General features: G+C 39.5%; 1 protein-coding gene across 14 annotated transcripts in view; it reads right to left on the bottom strand.

The window, feature by feature from the left end:
- Positions 1-12307, bottom strand: part of kif1aa (kinesin family member 1Aa) — a 49459-nt gene extending 37152 nt beyond the window's left edge. For 4 of the 14 annotated variants that reach the window (XM_025903010.1, XM_025903011.1, XM_025903014.1 and 1 more), the window contains exons 1-6: positions 11951-12307; positions 9138-9296; positions 1016-1089; positions 701-883; positions 547-612; positions 281-459 (exon numbers count right to left, since the gene is read on the bottom strand). In XM_025903010.1, coding sequence (XP_025758795.1) covers positions 281-459; positions 547-612; positions 701-883; positions 1016-1089; positions 9138-9243 — 608 coding nt within the window. In that variant the 5' untranslated portion in view covers positions 9244-9296; positions 11951-12307. The remainder of the gene's footprint in view (positions 1-280; positions 460-546; positions 613-700; positions 884-1015; positions 1090-9137; positions 9297-11950) is intronic. The other 10 variants (XM_019352069.2, XM_025903013.1, XM_025903017.1 and 7 more) reach the window with 5 other exon arrangements.
- Positions 12308-12593: the final 286 nt, after the last annotated feature.

Here is a 12593-nt window from a genome sequence, read left to right as displayed (position 1 = left end):
GCTACTGAACTGCATCTTCCAACCCTGTTTGTCTTTGTACCTTTTGGAAAATTTTTATGTAAATATCTGATGAATAATAAGCCCTGCTGTGATGAACAGCTCGCTTAACAAGTCTGTGCTTAAGTTTTGTTGTTAATTTGCAGCTCTATGTGTCCTTAGTGTTGCACTCACACAGTTTATGGCAGTTTATGCTACTTGCTAACCAAGCTAACGTGCTAACTTAGCACTACTGTGGTTCACTGCCTTTTCCTGAGACTCGAGAAATGGTTGACTACATTACCTAGCCTTGTTGCCAGAATCCATCAGGTCCTGGATGTCATTGTAGGAGGTGACAGCCAGCTTGGACAGGTCCTCCACATAAGGTCCCATTAGAGGATGCTCTCGCACACGCAGGTGCCCTTTGTTTTTTGGGTTCAGCAAGTCCCGCACACGCTCACAGTAGATTTCCATGTAGCTTACCTGTTTCAAATTGACAGTTGATTGAACATTTATAACAGATGCGAGGTCTGAATTCACTGTATAAACAGAAGGGGTGCCCACACTCACCTCTACAGAATAGGACATGCTGTTGTCTGTATTATAATTGATCTTTGTAAAAAGGTCTTCACATAGCTGGAAGAGGAAAACATAATAATACGTAAAAAGATAAATTATTTAATTTATTATGTGCCCTGTTAAATTAATCATAGTGTGTCAGTACCAGGGGAATAATTCCTTGCTGATCCTTCACATCCTGTTTCCCCATCATGGTGTAGGACTTGCCAGCACCCGTCTGACCATATGCAAAGATGCAGACGTTGTAGCCTTCAAAGGCATGAAGCAACATTTCCTCTCCGATGTCTTTGTACACTTGCTTCTGAGATGCATAATTGACATCTTCGGGCTGTGGACAGAGATCAATAATTGGTCATTTAAGACTAAAAATGTCTTGTAAGGCTTGAACAAATAAAACCAAAACTGATGAAAATATGTGGATGCGTTGTGCTTGGGCTCCGGGGGTGCACGGATGACTTACCGAAGTGTGAGACCAGTAGGAGTAATCAAAGTTGAAGCTCTTGTTGTCTTTGGCCTGCTTGGGGTTGATGATGGCTGAAAGACAGGACAAGGAACATGGGTCAGAGGGAGGGTGAGAACCACCCATGTGAAACTGGATCTGACCTGGGTTGGTGTCATGTTGTGCTAGTAGAGCTGGAAAGGTTTCAGTCACCTCTCCTTTCTGCATCAACAGCTACCTTTGGGATTAAGTTATTGGGCTAGGCCTACATAAATTCATCACAGATAGGCATCACATTGGAACACTTCAACCAGACGATGACCAAACAGAAGGCATTGGAGACCATGTAAAAGTGTAAAATCCAATATTTGTTAAATCAAAGGCTGAAGTCGCACCCCGTCAGCCAGTCAATGAGGTAAACCAGCTGAGAAACAGGCAAAAGGCCAGTTATTTTGTTACCTGTCAGGACTTTTCTAGGACACCTCGCGCTCAGCTCATCTTTCAACAGCATACAGCTTGAAACAACCAGCCGCTCTTAGCTGTAATATGTCAGGCTTCGCTGACCTTTGGTAGCCCTCCAATAAATTCCACCTTTGTCAGTGTTATAACTTTCATTCTTCCCAGAAGGCCAGTGAAGTGTCTATATGCTTTTATGTCTTCCTGTGTCTGCCAGCTGTTCTGTAAATCACAAATCCTCCATGAGCTATTTAAGCATCCATCTCGGTACTCAAACAGGAAATGCCTTCTCCCCATTACACATTAAACAGTGTATTCACACAGCGTATGCATATTGATAGTGTATAACTTCATCCCAGTTTAAAGGGACAGTTCGCCCTAAATCATTTTTTCCCTCCAGAGTGAATTGCTTTTTTTTCATCCAGACTGTTTTGGTGAAAGTTGCCCAGTTTTAGAGATATCGACTGCAGAGATGCCTGGTTTCTGTTAAATATAACGGAATAAACAAACAAAAAATACATCTGAAATACTCAGTGTTTCATGATGTAGTTACTCAAAAAAAGTGCCAAAACCTTATTGTGAAAGGTTTTGTGCAGGAAGTAGGAAACGTGCATCTTCTCATGAAGACAGGCCGGGTTTAACTATTAATGGCGTCTCCTCTCAGCTGATGTTGGTCAGTGAAGATGGCGGAAAGGATAGTTCCTACATGACACTGCTCACATCAAAGGCTGTGATTTTTTAATAAGTATTTCAATATTTTTAAGAAGGGATGTTGAGTTATTTAAATGCATTTTTTTTCAAGTTTTGAGCACCAAAATACACCAGATTTTCAGATGTTCATTACATTTGAGAGAAGGCAGACGTCTCTGCAGCCATCCCTGAAACAGCACTACAGCCTAGAGGAAAATATGCAAATTTGATTTTGAAATAAGCACTAACAGTCTGATCCCCAGAATGACGACAACTCAAGAAAATCCAGTTAAACAGTGATTTATAATTAAATCATATCGTACTGATGGCTGATCTAACGTCATGTTAAGGATGTCTGCCCCGTGGCCTGATCGACATGATGATGATACACTGGTTTCAAAAATAAAGCATAGAGTATTTAAAGAATTTTCACTGGAAAAGGTTTTGCACTTCGAACCAAATGACTAGTTGCAGCTTTTATAGATTTAACTTGTGGAAAAACACATTTTTGGGGAAAACAATATTTCGAGTAACACGGAAAACCTTTGATAATATTATTCTGCTTGTTTTTCATTTTTAGACATTACACTATGAACACAACGTAAAATATTAGATACACAAAATTGTCTTTTTTTCTGCAAAAACATCTAATAAAGAGTATTTCTTGAGATTTTTTTTTTTTTTTGCTGTGCATCAAACAGTTTCACCCTGATTTGTCCAAACTCAGCAGACACAATGAAATCGAGGTTTGTCTGTTTTTTGTTTCTTGCATGAATACCACTCCACATGTTGGTGTGCCCACATATCTCATTTGGTCTTGGTGCCAACATGATGCTTCCTCCCTGCTCCCTGGGCTCCAGACCATTTTCTCTACTAATGCAGATGCGGCCGATAAAAGAGGAAAAGGCCCAGAGCTAAGTACGAGCTCAAGTAAGTGTACACAGTATTATTTCCTCTCTACACTGCTACTGTTTCCAGCTATGAAATATAGGCCAGTGTGGCTGACTTGGGTTTCAGATTTCAGATCTAATCCTCGCCATGACTAAGAGATGAGACTTCACTTACTGGCCGTGACTCATCCTGGTACTCTGGAAGAAGGCCAGATATGAACATAGATGTACTACAGTCCTCATATTTGTCATACTTATCCAAGCAGTGTAGTCTGTATTTGCTGCTAACAGAAACAATTTCGAGAACCAGAAGGACATTCGAAGAGAGGATCTTCAATCAACGTCAATACACTTAAAATATGCAGTTTTAAAGAAATGTGTTCTTCTTTTGCCCATTTTTCACCTTTCCACCAAGTTTTAGGATTTTTGGCCTGCGTAGGTTTTGGTTAAATTTAAACCTGACTGAAAGTTCAAAAATAATCCTCATTCATCTTATCATCATCGTATCTTGTTGCTAACCATCACAAATCTAGACTGCTCACTAATTATTATTAATGGTTAGCACTGTTGCCTGTGCTGCTTCTGTCACACAAACATGTTCTACCCGTCTGTGTGGATATTCTTCAGAATCTCCGGCTTCTCCCACCATCGGAAAACATGCTCTGCTAATGCTGCCTATCTGAAACAGGATGCTCTCCCAAAGGAGATTACTAAACTCTCTACATTCACTTCTTATTTAAATAAGGGTTAAAAAAAAGGGTTACAAATTTAAAAAAATAACAGCTGCCGAAACAAAAGACAGTTCCTATGTAGCAATGAAGGAGTTTGTGCTGCTTCACTGCAGCTTATTCTGTGTTGCATCTTTTATTATGCAGTAATTTCCTTTTCTACCATATTTCATTAAGCAGTATTAGTAGTCACATTACTTATTGCTTTTAACTGGGTATATAGTAAATATCACCTATAACACAATCAGGAAACTGTCCATTCTGACAGAAAACGCTGATCTGCTTTTACAAATTCTGGATTCACTCACTCGGTAAATAACTGAAAGGAGACATGGACTACTTTATCAAACCTCTAAAATTAAAAAAACTCAAAAAACCAAGATTTCATCATTGCCCAGAAGCCTTCGCAGTATGACATCCTCTCTAAACTTACTCATCTTCGACAGCGCTGTGATTCATACAAGATGAGCCCTCTGCATCCCTACTTAAGCACAGAATACAAGAGTGTCTTGCATTCAGATAAGGTAATTACTTTGGAGTGGTGGTGACTGGCAGCACGAATTATCATCAGAGCGGAAGTACCGGGTACCGCCTTTGCAGACTGCACGGGTACAGACTTCTTTTATACTATCCTAACCAAGCTTGTTAAATGCATGTAAGGTTTTTATTTGCAATTAAACATTTTTCTGAAAGTAGCCACAAACAAAAAGAGAATTTCTGACAGAGTAATTGTTGAAACTAATTTAGTAACCGACCATATATGAGGGCTGCAATGAGAGACAGGAGCAGGACTGAGTGTTTAAGATCAATAGCTGAGGTATCTCTTCCAGTGATCATCACTTATCTCTCCACCATAGGACAGTTTCTGCATCATTTCAAGCACACAGAGGAGACCTCCTTCAAACTTCACCATATCCACTTTTGCTATCTATCTTCCCTTTTTATGATGGAAGCATTTTTTAATTTTTAGCTGTAGATTTAATTGATGACCCGTCAATAAGTGCAGACAATTAGATGAGAATAGCGAGCAGTTCATTTTCTTCCGTCCTCGTCACCACGTCTGGAGTGTTTTGAAGTAAAAGCCATTCATTTTTACTATACACATAAGATATCTTGGTAATCAAATATTAAAAATGTATGAAGACGGAGAAACTGCTGATCATATATATTTTTTTCAATGTTCTAAATACCCAAATACCTCAATAAAAGCTGTTTTTAATTCAGTTTTTTGCATGGAGATAATTAACTGAACTGTAAAAATATGTGATAACAAAATATTTTAAGTTAATGCAATTTGACTTATTAAAACAACAGTGTATATTTACAATGTTGAATCTATATTTCTTTATAAACATTTATTCTATGAATTTTTAAGTTAAGGACTTATTGGGCAAAAAAATTAATTACTGTTTACTGTTTTGTTTAATCTTTTTGCAAATGTTTACCACCTCAAAATGTACTCACAACAATGTATTCTTATAGCTGTGTATTATGAAAGAATACCACTACACTGTATTCCAATTTTGAGCATTCCATATGTTTTATGTTTTTCTAATATTTCCCTAATAACATCAAATAATCTTTTTACGTAACTGTGACTGAAAATAGTACTGCTCATGCTGATCAGGTGGCCCAGTTTTAAAGTTTCCCACTTTATCAAATGCCTCCACTCATCACTGTATCTGTCATTCCTCGTCGTTTTTCCTAATTATAGCAGCGATTATCTGCTCGAGGTTAATTTCAGTTGCCCTTCTGTCATGTTTTCAGTATCCTTTTACTGCACATTCCATGTTTGTCTTTGTCATAGCTGCAAGGTCTTCATAATTGTGACTGAGTGATGCTGCTCAGGACTGTCACGGCTGACCTGCCCCAGTCAATAGAAGAGGAAATGTGGTTGCGTCAGCAGGTCTGAAAGAGGGGATATGAACTCACTGACAGGGACTGGAGGAAAGCCACGTAGATGCTATATTCAGCCGCAGCAGCTGTTTGCTGATTTTTATCTGAGTTTATGAAGTCTGACTGTCAAACGAGTCTTTGCATGACGCACTTTTATATAAAAGAGCAGTAATCATTATGGTAAAGAGGGTTTTTACTACACAGATGAAGGAAAGGCATGAATCCACAATTTCTCTCAAAAAGACGTTAGATATACTGTTACCGGAAAAAGTCACAATGCTGGATAATAAATAGAATAGGGAATACTGGGAATTTCACCCTTGTTTTTAAGTTCAAGTTTGTCGTTATCGTCTTTGAAACAAGGGAGGGGTGAGTGTCTGAGTGTCAATCCTAAACACTTTAAAGAATACCCTGCTTTGCTGTTTATTTTACTCTAATGGAGATGATGATTTAGATCAGCATTATGATGTACTAAAGAACAATTTAAAATAGCAATTGAGACCATAAAGTCACCATAACAGTGGTTACCAAGGTCATAAATCAAGTGAGAATCATGGCTGTTTTCCCACAGGCTTTTAAACTACTCTATTCACTTCCTGCTGCCTATGAAAGAGCATCAAGGTTTAGGCTACAGCCATCTTCAATATGCAATTCATAACCTTAGCTCAGTGCACTGTTAAGCCCATGCTACTTGAATGAAAAACAGGGCAGTTTTTTTGGAATATAGTCCAAATGGGATATAATGCATGAACACATGTGAAAGAAACCGCCAAATGCATGTTAAAGTAATGCATCTACATTCATATACCTGATTAGATCTCTTGCTTTTACATATATTACTACCTGTTATGTTGTGATGGTGAAAATTTTGATGTCTTCCAAACTTTTCTGCAGCAAAATTAACAGAAATCTACAGAGTATTTGCAGCAAGTAGTCGTCTAAAGAGAGGCCCCTTATTCCTTCAGGTCTTTCCCCTGCATCTTAATTAAGGTCGGCGTGGGAGGGAAGCTCTATCAGACAACAAGATTACTGCCATTCTCCTGCTTTGTGGGAACTGGGCTATTGACCCACACATGAATGTCAGGGAGCACAAAGAAGCGAGAGACACACACACACAAAATCCAGAACTCTTTCGTCTTTTCCCTTTCTTCAACCCAGACTACAGAGAGACAAGGGGGCATTTATACCCTGATTCTCTATCCCCTCCAGACACTGCAACCAATGGGCTTTTTCATGACATCAGCCTGCTCACATCCTCCAGCCCACATCCAGAGCTATTGACTCAGTTTGGAAGAGAACAATCTGCTCCACTGAAAGACCGGCAGTCTCACTGAAAGCAGCTTTGTGCATCTGAAAAACGTGAAGCTTCTTAAAAGTGTTGACAGGATGTTTAAAGTCTGGGTTTTAGGAAAACTAACTGAAAGAGAAATATGATAAATTCACACCTATAGCTGACATAAAGTGGTGACTTCCTTTTAATATGTAAGAATAAATGGAATAATGTGTATCTTTTTCCAGATTAAGGCATCAACATAATATGAAATTCAGAAAGCATACTGCATATATTTATTGCAAGCCCCACTGTGGTTTTAATAAACTTTATAGGACAGGTGTGATGCATGTAAACCGTGGCTGAAAATCCTCCATTGTTTCTTTCTGGTGGAGAACAACAGAAGCAAGCCTCTGCTGCAAAAACTCATATTGCATTCACCTAATTTATTAGCACTTGTTTTGGTTTTTGAGCAGTGCATTATTTCAAGCTGCAGCTCCTGTGGGCTGGGCATCAGATCTAGCTCATAGCAGCAGCCACTTTGTTAGAAGGTCGTCTTAAATTTCTGATCAGAATTAGAAAAATCAAACACAAATGCTTCCATATTTGCCCACATGCAGGTCTGACTATACCTTTTTCAGTAATCTGTGTTATACTAGATTAAAGTAGACCGCTGTATTAGAACCAAGACCAAAGCTATCACCACGATTGTTTTATCTGAACCAGAGGTGCCGTTGAAATCTGAAGGTGACAGAGAATTTGTGGGCAGGGCCCAAAACCTATGGAATAAACCTGATTTTTAAAATTATTTTATTTCTCTGTTTAAATGATTTCTAGCTTAAGTGTGAGACCCTAGTATTCCTTCTTGTTTTATCATCTTTGCAAAGCAATTTACTGTAAAGCACTGTTTAAGACAAGCTTTGAACAGTGCAACACAATGATGGCAGTGTTTCCATGAAATCATGAACTGTTTTAAATGTACGTGTGTGGATAATGTCTTTGATAAAAACATAAAAAAGGGATTTGTGTGATTAAAAATCAAATTCACAGATGACTTAAAATGGTACACCTTCAAGGACTTTTCATCACTCCACACGCTGCCAGTTTATTCCCAATGGACTCCGGTACCTCTGGTCTATGTTTACACTGCTGAAGTAGGCAAACACTTATTGTTCACTGCCATAGAAACAGAGGAGGAAGCCAAACGAATCAACATCACTCCTACTGTACAGTAAAAAATTTTCAAACCATCACGCTTGCGAGTCTTTAAACACCATCCCACATAAAAATATGACGGCCCAAAAAGGCCACCCAGCTCATTGTGTAGTCACCCGTGACATGAGCAGGGAGGAGGGAGATGCCTAAATTAGGCCAAATGGTAAATATTTTAGGAAGACTCATCAATTATTGACAAACGGCTTTACCTTGCTAAGCAGACTACATATCGAGTGTCTTTCCAGTCTCTTCGCTCAGTCCTCTGTTAAATCTATGAATGTGTGGTGCTCTTAAGTACATTTTTTTTAAAAGTGAAGGAAACCAACAGAGCAGGTTTGGTAGGAAAATTAATGCGGCTGGTTTTGGATTATAACAAAATTGTTCACTGCATACACTCGAACAGAAAGATTAATTATAAAATGGTGAAGAAGGAACAATTTTTAATCTGTATTCATAAATAGCAGGACTTGTCCAAAATAAATGAGGAGATTATGTCGCCTAACACGTGATGTTCAACTGATTTGCAAAGCTGGTGATGTGATAAATCCTTCACTGCTTGCTCTGTTTAGCTGCTGAAAAGGTCCACCCTGTAGTAATTACATACTGTCTCAAACAAGTTCAGTTAGATTACATTTTTTCTGAGGCAGGAAAAAAGTTTGCTCCTACAGAAACTGAGTCTGAGTCTCTATAAAATGTTGCTAATTTGATGTGTCTTGAAATACGCCTTATATGTACAGAGGAAATTAATGTTTCAGTAATCCAACCACACAAAAAGGTTAAAGGTCGAGGTGAGCTACAGCACAGCTGGAAAACCTTGTGCTTAATGCCTCGTAGAAGAAGAAGCATCCCTCAGGTTAAGCAAACATCGGTCAGACTTAATTACAGTTTTACTTCACTGTATAAGTCAGCCTTGAAGATAATAAAAAACATGCACTTTTTTCAGTAAAACCACAGCCATGTCTTCAGTTCTATGAAAAAATTCTAGTTAGAGTACTTACTAGTGGTGTTTCCAGACATCTGAATGATCAATTTGCTATCTTTCTCAATCTCCCTAGAATTGAAGGGGCGGACCCGCACCGCCACCTTCACAGAGGCCCCTGCCATGGTGCTGTCTTCTTAGCACCTTGGGGTGCTTTCTGTAATGCCGGTCTGCAGGTCTGTTGAAAGGAAGAGAATATGAATTACAACTGAGTTGCTGCCAATACTAAACTAAAAACTAATGTGCAAACCACTCCCCAAGAAACCCAGAAACTGCAACTTAATCAAAGAACTGAGTGAATCCAAACAGGCTTAAGCAGCATTTTAACAGCTAATTCAAAGTAATGGATAAGCAGTAGAAACAGGAAGGCAAAAGGAATGCATACATGATCATAATATATAAGTTATAGTCATAAAGTCACTAAAGAGTAGAGAAGGAAGACTGAAACATAGAGTATAGTTAGTAGTATATTTTCTGCCACATTTCAAATTCAAATCCCCTCACGATGACATCATCAGGATCTAAGGGTAAAAAAGCTGACCGTTTACAGCTGTGGGCTCAAAGGGATTACTTGTACATACACTGATCAATTATCTGGAACTTTGTTCATGTTTAATACCACCATACTCCACTGTAGGAGTATACATAAGTCAGGAAATTAGAAATAGCAAAATAGGTTCATGTTAACTTAAAATGCAGTGATGAACTATTAAATGGACAAAAAGCTTAACCACAGACAAAAAGTTAGGCCAGCTTACACGACTGGTAAATGGGGAGCTGAAAGCTTAAAATTAGATAAAAAATGTCTAAAGGGTTAAAACAACTAAAAGTAATTTTAACTACTTTTCAGGGGAGGGAGTGGGATCACTCAATCATCAAAGTTTATCCAGTATCCTAATAAGCCAGCATTCTTCTGATTGGCTCCCCAAAAAGAGCATGTGAAAAGCAAATGGGTGGGGCCTCGATATGACAGATCAATCTAAAAAAAAATCAAGCTTTCTGCTCACATGAATTTCTTGAATGCCTGATGACCTCTTTATTTCAATTGTTGGCCATGTTTAATATCAACTATTATAATTAGCTATTCTGTACAGTTTAGTAAAAGTACAGTTCTAATTTTAACATCGTGAAGAAGGGATACTTGAGTCCATTTCCCAGGCCTACAGAGGCATGTTATATGAAAAAGGTCGGGAACGACTGTCCTTATTACTAGATTTACTGGTTTTATCAACATCCATCAGTTCGTAAGTGATCGTCATGCCATAGCAGACTTTTCTAGCATGTGCTCTGCTGCATAATATTACAAATGTTGTCTTATTTTTGCATTATTTTGTTAAAAATTGTAAAGGTGGAATATTGCATCTTGCGGTTGATGAGACTGGGACAATAGCGTAGGGCAGGGCTGAGTGGCTGTAACATGAAAAGACCATGCATGGTCAGCTACAGCCAGGGGAGTAATGGATAATAAAGCAAGCTGTAACAAAAGAAGTGCAGCAGCAGCTAAATGTCAGGCTGTTTCTCTGGATGACAATGGCACTGAAACCAGCCACAAATCCAGGGTCTGGCTCCATTCAGCAGCTCCATTTCACCAACGACTCGTCACGCAGTCGCTCAAAAGGCAAAAAATTTACATTCAGTAGATTTTAGTGTGTGGTGGGTGGATCAAGTACAAGCATGACTCATCATCAAAAATTTTAATGTGGTTATCAATAAGCTTGACAGCGAGCGCTATGATACAATTAGCTTTCAGTGATGCTGCATCAGGTACAGCTATGAAAATTAATAAGAGGGTGTGTCATTTCTTTTACGCAATTGATGCCTAAGATTTGGGATCAAGTCAGATTTGGTACCAATACTCAGAGCGTGTTCGTGACTCAGATTGTCTTTCATCACTGAATGTAAATCTGCTGTGTCACCCTGATTCCTGGTACATCCTCTGCAGCTGGCACCTGAACAGATTCACTTGCGAGATGCATGCAGGGAACATATGTACAACAGCAAAACAGGTGTGAACTGACTGCAGGCTAAAAATCAGGATTAATAAATGAAAAGGAGCGAATGGTGTACAAGGTGTGCCGAGAATCGACTCTGGTTTTGTTATCTGAAATGGAAATATTAATCATGTCACAGTGCAACTTGTGCATCTTGTGAAAATATATTTTCACTTCTTTTTTTCCCCTTCCCACATAACATCCATGGTCATAATCTTCTCACACACCAATCAGCTGATGATGGAGCTCAGCTGGGCGGCCACCATTTTCCCAGTGACAAAGACTAAAATAATTCACATAATGTTTTTGACAAGACTTTAGGCAAATTTTCCTTATTGATTAGGTAACTGTGAATTTATTAAATGCTTTTTAAAAAACAACTTTGTTTTTCAGGACGGAAGCAGCTCCGTAAAACGCAAGTCATTGACTCTGTCGTTATTAAGCTAAAACTGACCATTTTGACTTGATAAAAACATCATTTATTGCGTCATTTCAGCAGCTTTTGACGTTATGACACAACACTTTAGCGCACACGTCTACCTCACCTTTCCCCCAATGACAGTGCATTTATTGCTGCCGTCCTGCTCACACAAATAAAAGCCTCTTTATTAAAAATAGACGCAGTTAAATAACATGACAGCACATAGCTGGTGTCAGACAGCAGCTTTAATGTCTCTGTATCGCTCTAGGCTGCCTTTTTCCCGACAATGACAGCCTCTTCAATGGCCGCACCCTAAGCCCATCTCTCCCCAGGAGATTTAACACTAGGTAAATAAAGACTGCTTCATTAAAACTGCATTAGCACTGTGACAATGGAAACACTGAAAAAAAGCCGCCCTACCTCGGCAATGCCAATAACGTGAATTGGCTCTATTTGTCGTGCTCGTCTGTTTTATTATCCAGCTCCGCGGACACCTCCACCACCTCCGCTGCTCTCCTCCAGGTCTGGCACTGCCCCTGCTAACAGCTTCCCTTCTCCATGAAGGGCTCAGGAGGTCACCGCCTGCTGGTGCCTTGTACCTGCACCTCCTCTTCCTCCACCCGTGACTGCCAGTGGGGACTCAAGGAAAACGGAAAAGCAGCTTGGGATGTTCGGCCGAAGCGATCAAAACGGCTCTGTTGTCTCCCTGTCTTTGGCAAGGATGCTCGAGCTCCACTGAGCCAGTGACATCATCACCGAGGGAGGTAACAGCATCAATGCAGTAGTGGGAAGAGAGAGAGAGAGGGAGAGGCGGAGGCAGGGAGTGGGATTAGTATCCCGCTTATGACCTCTTATGAAAGCTGTAATAGAGAAAACCCTTCTATTAAAGGTAAAACTCGCGGATAGCGGGGGAATTTGTGTTTTTCTCGAAGGGTAAAATCAGCCTGGATTACTTGGAGGATTGTTTTGGAAGCAGTGCATGTGAGGACACACAAACGCTGTTGTACTTGTAAGGTTTAGTAGGTCAGATCAGGGACATCAAGCCGAGAGGAGACAAGTGGCA

The sequence above is a fragment of the Oreochromis niloticus genome, linkage group LG23 (assembly GCF_001858045.2).
Source record: "Oreochromis niloticus isolate F11D_XX linkage group LG23, O_niloticus_UMD_NMBU, whole genome shotgun sequence".
NCBI classification, from domain to species: domain Eukaryota; kingdom Metazoa; phylum Chordata; class Actinopteri; order Cichliformes; family Cichlidae; genus Oreochromis; species Oreochromis niloticus.
This window is presented reverse-complemented; position numbering and strand designations above follow the sequence as displayed.